This window comes from Pinus tabuliformis, chromosome J, assembly GCF_031772625.1.
Source record: "Pinus tabuliformis cultivar Carrire ecotype Pingquan chromosome J, CPIR1, whole genome shotgun sequence".
Lineage (NCBI taxonomy): Eukaryota > Viridiplantae > Streptophyta > Pinopsida > Pinales > Pinaceae > Pinus > Pinus tabuliformis.
This window is the reverse complement of record NC_142295.1, coordinates 414,628,864-414,648,581: the sequence shown is the minus strand read 5'-3', so window position 1 is coordinate 414,648,581 and position 19,718 is coordinate 414,628,864. Positions and strand designations below refer to the sequence as shown.

General features: G+C 41.9%; 1 protein-coding gene across 2 annotated transcripts in view; it reads left to right on the top strand.

Moving 5' to 3' along the window:
• LOC149227593 (putative LRR receptor-like serine/threonine-protein kinase At1g56140) overlaps nucleotides 1-19,718 on the top strand; it is a 353,957-nt gene that overhangs the window by 127,118 nt on the left and 207,121 nt on the right. For both annotated transcript variants that reach the window (XM_089377820.1, XM_089377819.1), the window contains exons 7-8: nucleotides 7,036-7,107; nucleotides 7,265-7,336. In XM_089377820.1, coding sequence (XP_089233946.1) covers nucleotides 7,036-7,107; nucleotides 7,265-7,336 — 144 coding nt within the window. The remainder of the gene's footprint in view (nucleotides 1-7,035; nucleotides 7,108-7,264; nucleotides 7,337-19,718) is intronic.

Genomic DNA, 19,718 nt, shown 5'->3' with positions numbered 1-19,718 from the left:
GAAAATGACTAAGAAAGTACATAATATAGGGAAGCTAACACATTTCCTTGCCTCTAGGGGTCGAGCTCATCATCCTAGGAGCTGTTTCAACCAATTCTAAACTGAGCACTACAATCTAGGCAATCAAAACAACTTGCCTCTATAATCTAGGAAACCAATTCATTCATTAATTTTTTGCCATTTTATGAATGAATCTTCTAGAATAGGTAAAAAAGTGTCATGCCAACATGAAATTATATCAATTACATCAAAGAGGATGAAAAACCCCACCAAAAAGTCAAAACTAGTCAATGCTGCGTTTTCCTGAGCTGAAGGTGCAAAACTGGCAAATTTTCCCAACGCGTAGCACGTCATTTCTCAACGTGTAGCGCGCCTTTCAGGCCACTTTTGAGGCACTTCCCGGCATCCAAATGAGGCACAAGTGGACTTGTTGGAAAGGTCTGGATGTCTACTCTCCAGCCCAAGTGGAATTTCTCAATTTGGTGGCTATTTGCCCCTCCAAAATTGCAATCTCCCAAGACTGCTTCCTGTGTGTCCAAAAAGTGGCAGAAAGTCATTTTTTGCTTGTTTTTTGACCTTTTAGAGGCTCAAATCTCCATGAAACTTCTTGGCAGTGGCTGAGCAAGGGTATTTTGTCATGACAAATCCAAAAATGCTGAGTTTTCGCGAAATGGACCTCCCCAACTTAAGGGTAGCGCGCGGCGTGCTACGCGTTGAGGGCAAAAACCTGTTTTTGACACAAAAAATTCAAAATTGACCAAAATTGCTCCAAATTTCCTGAATTTTGAGCTGGAGGTGTATCATTGAGCACCATGCTCCCTCAAGGTGGCTTCAGCCAAAATCTGAAGCGGATCGAGCCTTTTCCTCCGTTTTAGTGCCTTGGCCAAGCGTGCTTTGAGTACCTTCATTTTTGCTTTGCACACATGCATGCGGGCCCAATAATGATTCTTCATGTGGCGGAGCATGTCTTTGTCCCTGTTTGCCTTGGCTATCAACCTCTCTAAATGAGTGTTCACCTGAATGAGCATAGAGCTTTGCTCCTTAGGTGTCAAATCACCGGGTCTCTTGCGAGCCAAGTTCCGGTCTTCTCGGATCCTCCGCAACTCATCAAGAGTGTGTTCATCCTCTAATTGCTTGTTGCGCTGCTCTAAGTATGTAATTGTCCAATTTTCCATTTCCAACTTTTGCTGCAACAAGTCATTTTCAGCCCTTAGTTGCTGGATGATCTCCTTTGGCTCTAAGCTAGGAGAACTGATATCAAGGTCAACAATATTTATGTTTGGATCACCTGATGGCCCCTCATCAATCTCGGGCTGCTTGCCTCTCTCTTGTACCTGTGTTGCTGTCGAAAGCGAGGCCCCTTCCACCTGATGTGGAGATAACACTCGCTGTGCTGATGAAGAAGGCGAGACCCCTTCCACCTGATGTGGAGATAATACTTGCCGTGCTGATGCAAATAAGGCCCTGTGGCCTCTCTGATATGTAACACATGCTGGAGGAGCGCTGACATGCTCTGGCTCAGGAATGTCAAACTGCTGTGAAGGCCCTCCCTCATCATGGACAATCTCAGGAGGTGGCGGTGGCACCATGAAGAAGTCGCGAGAAATGAAATCCTCCCAAGCAATACCCTGCTGTGCCAACTGATGCATCACTACGATCTCGATCAATGCATAATGATATATACTTTTGAGTTGCTGTGCGGGGTTCTTCCTTTGCACTACGGGCACCATCTTCTCTATATTTCGGCACATGAAAAATGGAATGTTCATCATTCGTACCCGGGTGAAATGCATCAACAAACGGATATGGTACGAATATAAACGTGAAAATCTGCCCTCACAAGTGAAATAGCGCATAATGAGCCTCATCAAGGGTGCATACTCATCCCTTAGGAATCTGAAAGGAAAAACAGCAGTAAGGTGCCTCATGCATCCGGGTTTGATGTATGGTTGATAATGAAATTTGTCTAGCAGCTTGCGCTTGGTCCACTCTTCCCCAACATTTGGTATCCCGGTGGCTTGAGCAACCATTTCAGGTGATAAGGTGAAATCCACTCCTGCAAGGTTCACATGGCCATTGTGCAAATGTAGGACAAACAAGCGGACCAACTCTCTATGGTGTTGAATTTGTGAGATCCTCTCACAATATCCAAAGCATGATTGATACTGAAAACATGACATTGCAAGTGGACAAGCTTGCAAATGAGCCAAAGAAGTGGGCTCTTCCCTGACATGCCGACCACCCTTACCACCCTTGTGATGCCTCCTTGGCACTTCTACCTCTGGTGTTGAATCACTGTCATAACTCTGCTCATAATCTGATTCGGTTTCTGACATGGTTTTGAAGGCAAGATGGCTGAAATGTATTGCTGACTTTGCACCCAATTAATTGCTGTTTGATTTTTTCAAATGCTGTCACCAAGGGGACATAAAATACAAGGGAATTGTTAGGGATAGGGGAACATGAGGGAATTAGGGATAATAAACAAAAAGAAGGAATTTAGGGAAGGCAAGCATGGGAAATCACAAAATTATGGGATTTTAAAATGAAGTAGGGTTTGGGAATTTAAGAATGTTTTAGGAATTTTAGAGAGGAGAATTATGAAAATTTCATGGGGAAATCTGATGGAGAAAGGTGATGAAAATGAGGGAAAAAAGGATTACAAATGGGCAACCTTGGACAGCAAGAGAAATTTGAAACCCTAGCACCATTGAGACTTTAAATTTTCCACAAGAATGTAGGATTTTGATTTATCATTTTCATAGCATTTGAACATATTAAATTTCTCTTTCATCTTGGAAAACCAAATCTAGCCATGGAGGAGAGGCCTACCTGCAATTTGCCTGAGAGAAAAATCGATTTGATGGCTTGCTGGCAATTTGTTGAGCTGAAACCCAACGCGTAGCGCACGTGCAGAATAACACTGAGAAAGGCTCCCTGACGCGTAGCGCGCCCTTCCTGACGCGTAGCGCGCCTCTGAAACTGCTCAACTTGCTCAAGAACTCCTAAAATCGCCTTTGCAAGGATTCACTTAGCTTGTGAGAGGCAAATGAGTTGCTAATGAAGAGTGATGTGCTTTTATAAGCTTCCTTTTGATTTTTACTTGCCCAAAACCCACTTTGTAATGTTTTGAGTGTTGACACTTTTTTGAATTAATTGGCTCTGACTTTTGGTTTCTTTTCTTTGAAAAATTGGTTGAAATGATGATTTCTTCTGAAAATTTTTGCAGGGATAGCTTCTAGGATGCTTTGGCAAAGGAGACCAAGGCTGCACTTCGACATTTGAAGAATTTGAAATTTTGAGAATTTTTACAAAAATGAGATAATGACCTTTGTTTTCAAAAACAGAGTTTTTGAGAACAAGGTGAAAATTTAGCTGTACAATGATGAGAATTTTTGAAATAATGTTTAATGAAGGACATCCCTCTGGCCTGCTAGTCATTTATGACCTCTCAAGATAAAAATGGACTCAACCCTAGACCTAAGACCTCAAAACTTAAAGCAAGATGAATGACCCTTTGAAGATTTTATTTACTTAAACAAATCTGAACCAGCAGTGCCAAACAAGAGGGGAATAAAAGACACAAACTCCCTCCACCAGGATTATGGCATGCCTAACGGAATGCAACATGATCACACTGATGGGACACCTAATCATGAAATGCAAAGAGTTTTGATCTCTGGTGAAGGGCTACTAGACCGACTCTAACATAACCCATAATAAAGCCCATACCGCCATGATTAATTGTTGGGCCCCTCCGTTGCTCTTTCCTCTTACCTCCGCACTGCTCTTTTGCTCCACCACTGTTTGATCAAATCTATTCAAATCTAATGACTCTCAGCGATTTCGGGTTGGCTCTCTGTCCTAGCATTACCCGCCCGAAAGAGCAGTGTTCCGTCGACCTCACCTTGCTACGTGTCAGGCTTTAGACCATATCGAGTGACCCCTCCCAAAAACCGCTTGCGCCTCATAAGCGGTGCGATGAAAATCAAAACCATCTCCCGCATAACAACAAAATGGCCACTGTTCACTTTGTGCCATAACTCAAAAAGTAGACTGTTTTTCCGTTTAAATGTAAAAGTCACCATTTTTCTTTGTTTCGCCTGTTTTCACAGTGAAACCTCCATAAGCCTTTGTGACCAATAAAACCATTGTTTTACCTTTCGATACGTTCTGGACTCCTTCCAATATCCTTTCAAGCTCAATAAGGCCATTGACGACCTTCTCTGTCACCTATGTTTTTCTTAACAATTTCTGTGTTTTGCAGGTAAAAACTCCTGTTCCAGGCTTACAAAGAAAAAATCCTACATACAGTTAGAAGACAAATATGAAGATCATATCAAATCACTTTACTCTGTAACATAAAATCTAAAACGATTTACTGTTGAAAAACACAGTAAAAACCTGAAATGCACAGTAAAGGTAAAAAGAACACAGTAAAGGCTACTCAGCAGGGTCAAAGGATATTCACAGAGTTTAAAGAGTATCAGATAAAAGATCAAATGAAGGAATCAACCAGCGTAAATGATACAAACAATCAAGCAACTTAAAGGGCAAAATATCAAACAACAAAGCCAACACAACCTGAATAAAAGGGACAGCAAGAAGTAGTTCAATAGCTGCCCCTATCTTCTTGCATGAAGATCTTTCCTTTCCTAGAATAAATTTTAATCAGTTTTAGGATATTTTCTTAGTTTCATTATTGTATAAATAACTCTCTTCTTGAGTTGTTAAGGGTTCAAGGTTCATTGTTCATTGCTTGTTAAGTCGTGACTGTTCATTCTACTTTGAACTTGGTTGCGCCTTTGAAGGAAGCTTTTCTAGACACTTGATGTACTCAGTCTTTCTGGAACCTTAATACAAAGCAGAGGATTCTGAATTTGGTTTTACACAGTTTTTGTTATCCTATAAGTTTTTCTAGTTATCAATCATTATGTTTTTCTTCATATGCTTATGACTTATAGAGATATCTAGGTAGGAATAATTGTGTCTCAATTTATTCCTATAAACTCTTGAAGTGATCATCTATTAAGAGAATGGATTAATGAACTGTCTGTTTAGCTAATCCCCTCTAATCAATAAATCATCAGTATCTTTTGTAAGCTTAAGTATACTGCCTTGAATCTTTGGAACGTAGTTTAAAATGTTTTCATACTTATGATTGTTCTGTTTTACAGTCTAGAAACTATGATAATCATATTATTTTTTGTCTTCTTCTCACCACTATTTGATCTATATCACTGTGTAAAGCTTTATAGCAGCCCTTTGCTGAGATATTAATATTATCCAAAGGATTAACTATTTCAATTCTACATCTGTCTTCATTCATTGGTCTTCCAAAACTAAAACCAAAAACCCCAAAACAATTATTTTAGATACTCTGGCATTGGTAGCTGACCTACTACTATCTCAGAGGTACAACACCACAAATCTAGAACTCAAATTCCACAAGGATTATCTTGAAGCCATTTCTTCATTAGGATTCTTAAGTCTAGGAAACCCCTTGTCAAGGTATATCCCCTAAACCTAGACTCAAGCATCCTCTTAGCACTTCCTGGAGAGCCCATCACCTTGCTTCTTAAGCAAGCAAGACATACATTTGAGTCTCTCTTGTGAATAGGCTCTAGGAATCACCCTCAATCCCCTCATTGATCTATTCATCTTTGTGATTCCTCTCATATCGGGACTCGTCCCATTGGTGAAAGTTCGTAAAGAGCAGGGAGCCTTAGTTGAGGTGATAGTGGGCTATTGCTCCATTTTTGCCCCTTAACCTAGTAGTTGCTCTATAGGATCCTCTCCTAGGACCCCTGCTATTTTGAGCAGTAACAATACTTCACTTTGGTGTTCTATGTCTTGACTTTGACCATGTTTGACCTTCACATTATGCTTTTCCATTTTTTAATTTCTGCAATTTAATTGTGTCGGGCTCACTTTAGCTTACATGTACGTAAAAAATTTCATCACTGGACACTTGAGCTTGTCAAATTATGACCACTTCTAAATATTTTGCATTGAGACTGGATAATATTGTAACATAGCCAAAGAAATGCATATAGACTCTATAACATGTCCATGTGGGAAAGACATAGATGCACTCAAGACATGGGTTGGACTGGCCCTACATAATGTGATCACCTCTACAAAAACCAATGGTACCTCTAAACCCTGTGTCTGAGTAGATCTACCTCAAATCCTCCAATCCTATCCAAAACGAAAGTGAGAATGGTAAACTAAAAGGACTGGGCATGGCCAACCATTATAGGCCTAGGATACAATAACTGATAATCAACCACAGGTCTATAGGGCTCAAGACTTGCAAATCCTTGGTCTTACAATGGCGTTGATATGAAAAATGCATATAGATACCTCCTAGGAGGTAACAGGCACCTTGAAGAAAAACATAATGGGAAGAAATTCATAGCTTTATGTATGTAATAAAACATCAATACATGGTATCCAAATATATATCACACATGTACAAGGTTTGGGTGGGAGTAAGTTTAAATTTCCTAGTACTCCAGCAGTCTATAAAAGGATGTTTATTTAATGTTTGAATTTAGATATATAAAGCTCTATAGTTGTTTCTCATATGTTTATTGTAAGTTTCTATGTCAGTATGGAATACAATTGACTCAATGCAACGAATGGAAAGTGAAATGTTCCTTGTCCAACTTTCAAAGGCATAAGCAATGCAACTCTACCACATGTAATGAGGCATCCATTTAAGAAATATTTAAAAGGAATTTGAAAAGCTTTAATGAGTATTGCTTGACTAGGTCATTGTCCTTCTGAAGATAAATTTATTATTACCAGTAAAGTGGTTCACTTGATTAGGTCATTGTCAAAGAGATATTACTTGAATGGCCTACCTTTGTTTCATAAACAATCAGTGACTTGCCAACAAATTCCTATCTTTATATTCATAGATGCTTGTGAGTGGTGGGAAGCATAATTTGGCCAAATTATGGCCCGTGTTTCTCATTAGATAGAACAGTAGAAATCATTCGAGTTTTGTTCTTTGTTTCTACCAAACAGGTACATCGATAGTGCGGGAGTAAGTGGAGAGATTCCGTCCACTTTTGGAAAGCTACAAAATCTGAAAATTCTGTGAGTTTTGTTTGTCCTTATTCTTGATAGTCTTAGTTGTTTCTTCTCTTTTTTGGTATACAGACCACAGAATGAGTTCTATACATCGGAAAATTCTTCCACGGTATGTAGTAAAATGAGTGTATTTGAATAATGCTTCTTTGGTTTTGGGATGCAGGTGGGCTTCTGATAATAAATTCACAGGAGGAATACCATACTTCATTGGAAGTTGGAAGAACCTCACTGACCTGTATGTATGTGTGCACGGTGTAATTGAGTTGATTTATATTATTTGAAAATTTATAATGTATATGAATAGGTTGCTTCATGTGTGTACTCAAGCTGAATACCATTATTTATTTGTCTTTGTACAAGGTGTTTGGTTTCATTCAACTTAATTCTTGTTGCTAGCAACATGCAAAATGCCTTTACTTCCTTGTAACCATTGTTATAACACAAGCAGACAGGCAAGAGGCTTGCATGAGAGAATCCTACTTCTAGGATGATGTGGATATTTATAACTTTTGGCATAGTACTGTTGACAGCATTCTTGACATTGAGTATAGTAGAAGATTGCAGAGAAAACTGTGAGATAATTCAGCTTACTAGCACCACCTGATTGGGTTAACATGAGATAACTGGGCTTTTGAATACTACCTGACTGGGTTTCTCAAGGATCATTGTCCAAATTTAGATTTATTTGGAATATTGGGACTTGATAAGAGGGTGCTTATTGTATAGAAATGTGTCTAATTGATTAATCACACAGTAGGAGTTGAAGGACTTGCAGAAAGAGTCCTTGTTTCATGTTATTATTTTTTCATTGGGGGTGATTACAAATTTACAATATCAGCCCTGGAGAATGTTATAGTGCAAGAAACTGCCACCAGAAGACCTAGAAGTTAATGGCTACATGTCAAAGAGATTTCTAATTTTTTGTGAGGAGGTTGCTCCACACATAGATATTGGGGAAGAGAAGATTAGTATGTCTAGATTAAAAATTAACTTCTTTCAGTGAGTCTTCCTTCCAAAGAAGTCTGCTTCAGCCTTGTACTAGCTCTAATCCTCATAGTGGTTTTAAACTTCTATATATGCTTCGTCTATCGCCCCTTTCAATGACATTCCCACTTAGCAAATGTTGCTAGGTGAAAATACAATTTTGCTCAATTTTGATAATCTTTGGATTCACAACTTAGGAGAAGTGGGTTGGAGGACCCCACTTTCGATTTTGGCTAAGGAAGGCACTCACATAAGAAAAATAAGGCAAATCAAACACTTAGTTGTTAGTGGGGGCCACCCCAAGAGGGGAATACACTCCCCTTGTACAATTCGTGCTCTTTGGAGGGAGGAGGTCGATGCATGGGACCCGTTACCACTCAAACTAGCAGGGGACCTAAATGGGATCCCTAAAAGGAAAATGCTAGACCAAGGAAAACAAATGGAGGCTTAGCCCACTGTCACCTCAGCTAAGGCTCCCTTCTATTTACGGACTTCCACCGATGGGAGGAATCCCAGTATATTATGGAGTCACAAATAAAGGATAAATCGATGAATGGATATGAGTGACCCAAATAATCCCCTTCCCAGAAGAGTTAGAAAGATAGAGCTTGTTCGCTTTCTAAGCAAGGTACAATGTCTTCTAGGGAAAGGAAGGGAGGATTTGAGGGTTAGGTTTATGGGATATGACTTGTGAAGGATTTTCCTAATCCCTTAAATCCTTATTGAAATTGGTATCCCGGATGGTTCTTGAAGAATTGTCTTTCAAAGGAACCGGACCACATGGGACCAAGTGGACCCAGTCTAGGGGAGGAGGAAAGAGTATGACAACAAATGATTTTTTTACCCTATACAAGGTGGGGGAAAGGATCAAAGAAAGAATTTTCACTTAAATATGTTGAATTGATCCTATGAGGCACTAGCCTTGGGGATGCTAGGGAAAAGTTTGATCTTAGAGATAGGGATTGGATTTTCTCACAACTCCACTGTCGGAATGGCCTCAAATTTGGAGGAGGTCTTGAGGAGACACCAGCGCAGGAGAGGCCATGAGACCAGACTTTTTGGAGGGATAGTTTGTCGAGAAAATGATGACCTAGGTGACCCAATTTGTCTAGACGTAGGAGAAGGTGAAAACGCTATGATTTTAGGTGACCACCTTTTGGTAGATCAGTGCCTTAGTCTTGGGAGAATGGAGTCTATGATGAATAAGAGTGAGGACCTTTGGTTCTTGGTCAAGGAGGCCTCAAGTCTACTTTGCTAGCCTTCTAGGTCAAAGGGAAGCAATCTCGCATCTTTTATACTTTGATGTGCAAAGGAGATGGATTATCAAGGTCAATTCGTTAATGGAATTACCCCTAGGAGACTTCATTCACATTACATGGCCCATACATTGAGAGATGCTATAATAGAGACAAAATTCCACAATTTAAAGTAGTAAATGCATGCAGTGATTAGCCTTAAAAATAGCGAAAATCCCAATCCAATGTATATGACAAAGTAAAACAAGAATAACATTAAAAGCATGTACTTACATGTAACATAATATATCCAACCATTCACAATTAACAAGAGAGAAGCTCCAAGATAAGATAGACCAATATCTACACATCAAAATTCATCCATAAAGCTCCAATTCACCCTCTAGAAAAAGAGCGAAATTCTCAAGAGAGAGAATATCCAATCCAAAGTGATGACGAGCAAATGAACTCATATCACTTGTATTTATACACTAATGAGGAGTTCGAATTAGTCTCCTTGGCCTACATAAGCCCCAAAAATAAAATAATGTTCTAATAATCTAACTTTTGGTGACAAACCCACCAAACTAGCTCATAAATGAAAGAATAAGCCTCTCAAGAGGTCAAATAATAATCTATGCATGTAGTAGGGCCCTCTAAGAGGCCTAATGAGGTCCATGAATGCCATAATGAAGAGTAGGACCCTCAAAAGTGATGGACAAGGGGGTGGCCCCTTGTTCTCCAAACAATAAACCCGTGGTGCTCCCAATGGGTGTGGGGGCATATCAATAACCTCATGGGTCTCCAAAATGAGTCGAAGATGCCTGTAGATCATCTGCAAGGGCTTTGATGATGATGTAGGGGATGCCACATTGTCCTACAAATCCTGGGTCAGTTGCCAAGTGCATGATGCATTTGTGGGTCCGGCTGGGCAAAAATGAACTAGGTGCATCTTTCTCGTCCGATGAGAGTATCTCGAGCATCTCTGACTATCCTCGGGGATCCATGGAGTGTTGTCTACTGCTGTGGAGGCCAATGGCTCTCAACGCACACCCTACATGTGCCAATGTAGCCCTCTGGAGGATTAGGACCCCGGATAGGGAGACCAAAGCCAAGATGGAGACTCTTAATCCTGCATAAGATCCAATGCATCCCCTAGCCTTCCAGTACAACAAGTCATTGGAGAAATCAAGTAAATGAGATTACCAATCATGAATCACAGGTGGGGATTTCATAGTGGTTTCCCCTTCCATCATGGGCTTGGGATATGCCAATGTCTCCTAAACTCCAAATAGGGTTAACCAAGAATCCTATTAGGTGGTTTCTACTTCTAAAGGGGATAATATATTCAAGGTACATCCTTCAAAAGGTGGTGTCATGTGATAGATAGGTGAACGGAGTAGGGGATGAAAAGGGGCAACCTTGGGTCACATGCTAGGCTACAAGGGTAGCTAATAAGAGGGAATCTCACGCTTGGATTTAAAATGTATAGGAGGGAGCAATTGTGCTACATGAGGTGCCCCGACCTTGATTTTTCCACCCTTCTTTAGATTCCTTTTGGCTTTTATGATTTTATTTGATTAACTACTCAGGGCTCAAATGGTAAGAGCATGATGCATAAGATATAGCAGTGAACACCCCCTTTCAAGGTAGGGTGGTTCATTGCCCACCATGGGTTGGGACAATTATGGGTTCCTATATGACAAAAGAGGCTCATAGAACCTGTAGGAACCAGGGTGATGGCAATGATGATGGGGTAGAGCTCATGTATTGGATTTTTCCCATGTGCTAAATGTGTTTGCCTCGACCATCTTTTGCATTTTGTGGTACCTTTTCCTATTGAATGTGGCCAAATATGCTGTTATCTTTCCTTTTAGCTGCATCAACCTCTGGGCATCATTCCAGGCCTGACCCAAGGTGTGGGCAAGGGGAAGGGGCAAGCTGACCCTATGTGCACCTAATGGAGGAATGTGGACCCAGATGAGAGAGATGATGAATGGGGTAATAATGAGTGGAAAGAGGGTAATATAAGCGGGTAAGGGAGTGGGACCACGCAACCCGAATCGGGGTTTCCCATGAAATACCATCCCTAAAGCCAAATGGTCAGTAAAAGGGATCCCATGGGACTAGAATGCAAGGTTAATTTCCAAAAGGGTTCTAGTGCACAAGGGCACAAACCTAACCCATTCTTTCCGCCGAATCCCCCCATTAATCCATGCCCAAAAGTGTCCATAATAAGCAAACTACAATACTCAATTACCAAATGACAAGGCATACCTTTAGGTTTGGGAGGCCCACCTTCAAACATACGATCATGGAAGATGGGTGAGGGACCACATGGTTGGTTCAGGTGGTAGAGAAATGGCACAATGAGCTAGCTGGTGGCTGCAAGGGGTTGCTGGCTGCTGGCTGAGGACCATCTTGGAGAAAAAAATTTCTCCTAGGGATATCACCCACAAAATGGTGGGTAACAGGACTCATATAGGGAAAAGGCAGCTCAAGGATAAATAGAGGGAGCACACATCATTTTGGGCCTTTTGACACTTAGACAAACTTCTCATCTCTCACGCTTGAGCTATTGAGCCAAGTCTGCAAGTGTTGTTCAGAACAAGAGGTTTCCAGGGAGAAATATCAACTCTTCTTCAGTGGATTCTGAGTGCCATCCTAGGAGAGCCATTGTTGTGTGGTGGAGTTTTTCCGGAGGTGTTTCCTTAGGCAAATTCGTGGTTATCTGGACTAGTGTGGGCATAGAAAGGAGCTACGCTTTCCTGGGGAGAGAGAGTTACATTGCAACATTCCTTCCGGGCTTTGAGGGGTCATAACTAAGGGGAATTAGTAGCAATTTTGCAGAGGTTTGTTGGGGGTTTGGTGTGGCCACTCTTCAGGTTGGATCCTTCTCTTTTGGGCCAATGCAAAAGTGTCTTGCTTGGGGCTTGCGTAGTCCTTGGTGGAGGTTGCTCATTGTGGGGGTTTGGTTGGTGATTTGGGAGCTGAGTTGCTGCTACTTAATCAACAATGGAAAAACTTCCAAAATTACTGAACTACTGTGTTCAGTATGATATCACGTGAATGTTGGAGCCTAACCTTTGCTCTATGCCATCTGCACTACTGCCAACTCTGCTCTGCACTGCTCAGACTCTGGCGCTCCTAGCCATTGCAACTCTCTTCAATACTCCTCGGCACCATTAGACATTAGTCCATCCTACTACTACTGATCTGGGCTCCCGTAGCAAGGTATTGATCCAAGAGGTGGAATCCTTAAGGATCCTACCCATTTGTAGCTCTTTCGAACTACAATTCCAAGTCAGCCCACCTCCCTCCTGGAGGTATCTCGGCTGTCATGGCGAACTCCTCCTATCCGATCTTCGCGGGCGTAGCCTTCAAATCGTGTTTCTCATCTCTGTCCTTCTTCTTGAGAGGACACTGAGTAGCGTAGTGACCCATCTCACCGCACCTGAAACACTTGATTTTCGAGATGTCCTTCTTACGTCTCCACTGCTCCTGCCACCTCTTCGATGCAAGGGCTGCATTATGCTCCTCCTCCTTGGGCTTCGACCCAATGATGTTGTTGCTTCCTTCAAGTTTGATCTTGACCAAGTCTCTCTTTAGTGCCTCTTGTTTTAGAGCTGCCCACATCTCATCCAAATTCGGCAATGCTGCTCTGCCCTGGATGCTCTGGACAAATACTTGCCACTCATCTGAGACAGAATTGAGGGTCAGTTTAACCAACTCTGAATCTTGAGGTGTATGCCCCGCAATAGACAACTCATCACGGGTTTCCTTCAGCTTTGTGAGGAATGGATCCACACACTCCCCCTTCTGCATCTGAGCAGATCTCATCTTCTGCTCCAAGTACATCTTTCGCTGCTCGGAAGATCCTTGTTATAGCATTGCCAAGGCATCCCACATATCCTTAGCAGTCCCTACGCTAGTGACATGACATACCACGTGATCCTTTACTCCATCAAGGATCATCCTCTTGGCCTTCACAATTTCCGATATGTACTTCTTCAATGGATCTACATCTACAGGGATAACCACCACGCTGTCGACATGTGTCTTGAGGGCATGCTCATCTAGAAGGAATGACATTCTAGCCTTCCAGATGACATAGTTGGATGCTTCGTCCAATCTGTCCTGATCCCTCAAGCCATTGGTTTCCATTTCTCCCAAAAATAGAAAGTCGAATGAGCTCCTCTCTCCTTTGTGCTACTGCTGGGCTAGCCTACGCACTCCTTGCTGGAGCTAGTAAAACTGCTACCCCTTGCTACTGCTCATCTCTACAGAATTAGAACTCCTTGGCTAGGAATTCTCTGAGGAAGAAATTCCCTCAGTCGTGCTTCTCCTCTTTCTTCTTACGATTTTCTACCCAACAAACTGCCTACAGAAAAATCTGCATCCCACCAGCTTCTCCTCACGCTTAGGCTTCAATGCTGTTCTCTCTACCCTAGAAAAATTTCGATTTGGAAGCCCTTCTCTCTGCTGACTCTCTCGGAGAGAGACTACCTTGAAATTTCAGCCCTCCGGCTTGGACTGCACAAACCCTCTGGGGTTTCGAATTTCTGCCTCCTGTAGCTTTTTGATTTCCCTCTTCTGCTCAACGCTGGATCTACTGGCTATTCTCTTCTTGCTTCACCTGCAGCTCTGATACCATGTGAAAATTCCTCAACCGGAATCCCTATTGCAACAACTGATGATATTACTCCAATTTGTTAAATTCCTTTAAACAAATTACTTGCAGTTTCCTATGGAAAATATCGTAATACATACTCTGCAACCTTCACTTAATTAAATATTATGCGGAAACAAGAGACTGAGAAAGAAAGAAGAGACAACACAATTGACACTGTTATTTTTGGATAGATGTCCCTGGAACAACCCAATGCGGGAAAAATGCTACAACAGATCTGAGGGTTTTATTATTATGCAGGAGAAAATCTGAGTACAATTCTTGGATGCTCAACTAGCAATCCGATACAGAGAGAAATTGGACAAAATGAATGGTGAAATGATCTCACCCTGTCACTGGGAGAATCTGAGTTTGATCACGCTGTACTGGAGCCTCTGTGTACCCTCTGCGCAAAACTGTGTCACTCCTACACAGTTCCTACATCACCCCTGCTGGGTATCACGTTGCTTTTTCCTCAGACCCTTTGCTGGCTGGAAAATTCGAATCTCTGCCTCTTGGTCTCCCACCTTGGCTCTCGGCTACTAAAACTGGATTTCCTCAGCAGGAATTTGATCTCCTTCTTCTGCTGAACTGAAGCCTCTGCGTACCCTCTGCGTAGAATTGCATCACTCCTACGTTGTTCTTGCATCACCCCTGTTGGGTATCACACTGCTCCTTCTCTGGACCCTCTGCTGGTTGGAAAACCCAAATCTCTGCTTCCTGGTCTCACACCCCGACTCCCGGCTACTGAAACTCGATTTCCTCAGCAGGAATTCGATCTCCCTCTAAGGCCTGCGCTGACACTGCGTCAGCTCTCTCTGGACGTCGTTCTACCCTCTCTCTGCCTCGTACTCTCCTGCCTAGGAAAACTTCCTTCTTCCGAATGCTCACTGCCCCTCTCTACAAGAAATCTCCTCGATCAGAATTTCCTCCTGAGAACTTATCACTTTAGAAATTCGATCTCTTGATCTCTTGGTGTGTTTTCCAAATGACCCTCAAGCTCGCTTAAATAATCTTATCGTTGACATTCAACGACCCAGATTTAAAGCTAATCAACGGCTAAGATCATTTTAGCCTGATCCTTTTCTTCTTCTAGAACTTACACCCACAATTAGATTAATACCCATTAATATTTTTAATTTCCTAAGTTTAGACTTAGGGTCCCATTAAAAAATATTAATTATTTTAATAAAATCGTTTCTGGGTGGAATTTCCCAAAACGCTTTCTGGGTTCTTTGGAATACATGCTCCCAAGCCTCCTTGCAAACTTTGAGGCCTAGAGCACATCCGATGCTACCCTAAATCAACAGGATCCAATGTCTTGTACTCATCAACTCCATTGGTGAAAGATCTCATCAGCTCGACAAATGCATCTGGCTCCCTCTCCTCTCTGTCTCCTCAAGGATGCGAAGCATTGTGGGTCTCATTGTCTGACCATAGGTATGGCTTCTCTGCTACTGGTTTGTGCGTGCTTGCACATGACTGCCTGTCTGCTTCAGGTTGGCCATCTCCTTGAAGTGTAAGTCAGGGTCCTTCTTGTCAAATCTCTCCACCAATCTCCTTGTGAACTCAGTGTAGGATGTAATTGATGCATGTCCCAATGTGACCATCCATGATACCACCCCTCCTGTGCATCTCCCTCCATGTGAAGTGTGGCAAATCTGATAACATTTGCCTCCCCCATGGGATTTAGGTGGAAGTATGTATCTAACTTATGAATCCATGCCCTAGCTGAGATTTTAACTGATCCATCAAAATAGGGCAGTATTACCTTCCCCGCTATCTTCTTAGCGTCTTGGTTCTGCTAGTGTTGTCCTCCTTTGAAAGGTGATCTTGTCCTAGATCTATACTTTTCCTTTAGGTGGAAATAGTCCCCGAAGGATAAAACTCTCTGGACCCTGTGATAATGTCTCATACTCACCAACTCCATCGGTGAAAGATCTCATCAACTCGACAAATGCATTTGGCTCCCTCTCTCTCTTTGGCTCCTCAAGGGAGCGAGGCATTGTGGGTCTCGCTGTATAACCATAGGTATGGGTGCTCTGTTGCTAATTTTTGTGTGCATGCATTTGTCTCCCTCATGGGATTCAGTTGGAAGTATGTATCTAACTTATGAATCCACGCCCTGGCTGAGATCCTAGCTAATCCATCAAGATAGGGCAACATTACCTTCCCTTCCATCCTCTGAGCGTCTTGGTTCTGGTGGTGTTGTCCTCCTCTGAAAGGTGCTCCTGTCCTCGATCTATACTTTTCCTTTAGGTGGCATTAGTCCCCAAAGGATAAAACTCTCTGGACACTGGTATCTAATGCCTCGTACTCATCAACTCCATTGGTGAAAGATCTCATTATCTCGGCAAATGCATATGGCTCCCTCTCTCTCTTTGTCTCCTCAAGGAAGCGAGGCATTTTGGGTCTCGTTGTTTGACCATAGGTACGAGTGCTTTGTTGCTGGTTTGTGTGTGCATGCACATGACTACACTCTCTTGTCGAGAATGCCCGTTCTCCATCATTGGCCCCTCCTTGTGGCCCTCCTTGTACGTTCTGTAGTTGCAACCCAATCATCTGCCTTATCATGTCTATGACTTGCTGATTTTGTGCCATCATTTTTCGGTTCAACCTCACTAACTCCTCCAGCAGTGGGTCTCTCGCATTCTTCCTAGGCTGCTCATCTCCTCCTCAGTTCTCCATGCGTTCTCTAGCATTATCAAGCTTTGTGCCTGAAAAATGGTCAGGCTCCTCTCCTCTGCCACGACCTTTTCCTCTACCTCTGCCTCTGCCTCTTTGGAACACTACTCCTTGGTACTTGGGTGACATCACCTGCTAATTTGTCCACAAATGGCCAAGAAGATGCTTTGATACCACTGTAATGTTCCTAATTAAGAATTAAATGTAAATATCGAATGCATGCATTAGCTACAACAAAAGAAAAATTTATAACAGAGCCACAAATTAGTATACACAGATAATGGAGCCAAAAGTCTGACCCATTGTATTAAATCTAGAAATATGAGTACATTAGTGAAATAAAAATGGAACTAGGGCTTGTTACTGCAAGCATGCAACACCTAGGTGCATTAATGTGCAATGTCCAATTGAAATAGCTCAATTTGTGAAAATTCCTCGAAATGCAACAACTCGATTTAATTCTTCTAACTAATTAACAATTTATTAATTACTAATTAATATCAAATTAATCACACCATAATACCTTCACAAATAAAATGTTGTGGAAAATAAACTAGAATCTGAGAAAATACTGGCACACACACATAAAAATGACAATTATTTTTGGACAAATGTCCCCGAAAAAACCTAATGTGGGAAAGTCGGTGCAGTAGCTGAGGGTTTTATTATTATGCATTAGTGAGAAATTATGAGTACAATTGGATGCCTAAAACTGGCAATCCTTTACAAGAGAAACTAGGCACAAAAATTAGTGAGATAAATTTTGTCTCACTTGACATTGATCTAGCTCCAAAAATGGAAAATATTGGGCTTCATGAAACCCCTGCGTCAGCCTTTGCATCACCCTTGCACAGGGTCTTGTACGCTTTGCCTGGAACTGCAACTGATCAAGCCGAATTCCCAACTCAGCCTCTGAGAATAACTCGTTGGTCCCTTTCGAAAATTCTCTCAGCCTCCAACAATTGAATCGACCCTCTATCTAGCCGAATCGAACTCTACCTCTGAAGCTTTCACGCCAGCATTGCACAACCTCACTAAGGAGACTCGACCCTCCTATAGTTAACTCTCTGGAACTGGAAGACTTCCTTCAGACTCACTGTCTCTGCCCCTCTCTGTCTTTGCTTCCCTTCTTTGCCTCAAACTCTTCTAACAACTGTTGCTGCTGTCTGGAAAATCGAATTGCCCAAGAAAATCGATCTGAAGTGTGTTCCTCCATCTACCCATCGACTACTTCTTATAATTGCACCATGGGACTCCAACAACCAAGATTAAAACACAATCAATGGCTGAGATTTTTTCCAAGTCAATTCATGTGAGTTTCTTGAGAAATCTCACCTTCCTTAATTAATTCCTTTTAATTAATCATTTTCCCTAATTTAGACTTAGGAAAAATTTAATTGCTGATTTATTAACTTAGTTAAGTCATTTCTAGGTGGATTTTCTTGAAACCTTTTTTTTAGTGTTTTTTAGCCTCTCCAACAACTTTCGAGACTAGAATACCATCCGATGCTACAAAAACTAACACAATTTGGCAATTTGCACTACCTAGACAACTCTACTGCTGATGCTGGAGGTGAACTATGATTTTGGGCCTCAAATCTGCTCCAAAAATTTTGAAAAATTAGCCTTAGGCTCTTCACACCCAATCCAACAAAACCCAAAAATCTTTCGGGCTAATTCCAGCTGACCCGCAATGTCCTAAAAAGTACGAATTTCTTGGCCACCCAGTTTTGCGCCCAACAAGATGAACACTGCTGAAAAATGGCAAAAATCCTCCTGCAAATAGTTGAGAAATTGTGTGCAAATATACCTCGGAAATGGGCAATCTTTCTAGTTGAAAACCCCAAGCAATCACCAGCTCCAATGTAATATCCCTAAGGAAAATTTACAGTAATAAACAAAGCATGAATAGGGAAAAACACAGAAAATTTGCCCACAAATCAGAACGCGAAATAGATCCAAAAACTGTGCTGCTAGGCCATTTTATTAATCAAACATGGGTTTACAATTGGTGCTTGGAAAGTGTGCACCTGGGTTTGCCCAAGGCAAGCTAGCAAAGCCCCAAGTGATGAAGATGAATTCCTCAAGTGTGTTGGCTGATCTCCCTTTGGCTTTGCACTGAACTACCCAGAAAATGAGCTGCTAGTTGTGAAGAATAGCTGCTAGGACCTCGTTTGTTGCTCAAAAAATTTCCGGAGATTAACCTCGGGCTCTCCACCAAATACCCACAAAAACCCACGAAGGGATTGGCCAAATATTGAACTTGGAATTTCGGCCCAATTTCCCTTAATGGCCTTGTTGCTGGGTGATTCGACCCACTTGTAAATCCTATGTTGAATGCCTCCAAAATGACTGCAATCACCATTAAATCTCCTTCCCAGACACCCCCCACAAGTTTCAGCCCAAAATTCCCTTCTCTCCTCAACCCCCACGTGTGACACTACTAAGGATTGTGTAGTGCCTGCGCTATTGCTGCTGGAACTTCCCCACACTCACACTACGCTGCTCCCAGATCGATCTGAAAAGGATGAGACTCCATCCTTCACTGGCACTCGAAGTCCACTGAAGCAAGGGGTGAGATTTCTGCCTGGAAACCTCTTGTGATCAAGAACACTTGCAGACTTCGCTTTAGCTCAAGTGTGCTAGTCTAAGAGATAACTCAAATGATCAAGAATACCCAAAAATGATTGCCTCCTCTTTTGTCAAAGAGCCTCCCAAATGTGAGCCCAGTCATTGACTTTCGCCTACCTTTCTCCCTCCAATGAGTGCATATTTCCTTGTGGGTTGTATTTCTCTATGGGTGACCCCCACTTACCACTAGCAATTTGATTTTCTCCTCCTTCTAATGTTTGGGCTTCCCGTTAACTCAAAAATTCATGTGGGACCTCTAAACCCAGCTTTCCTAAGTGCAAGTGTGAATTAATAAAAAATTGGGCAAAATTGATATTTCCCCTTAGCAATATTGATAAGTGGGAATATGACAGTCCTCCCTGCCAAAACATTGGTTGTCCTCAAGCAAATGTAATGAAGGATGTTGAAATATC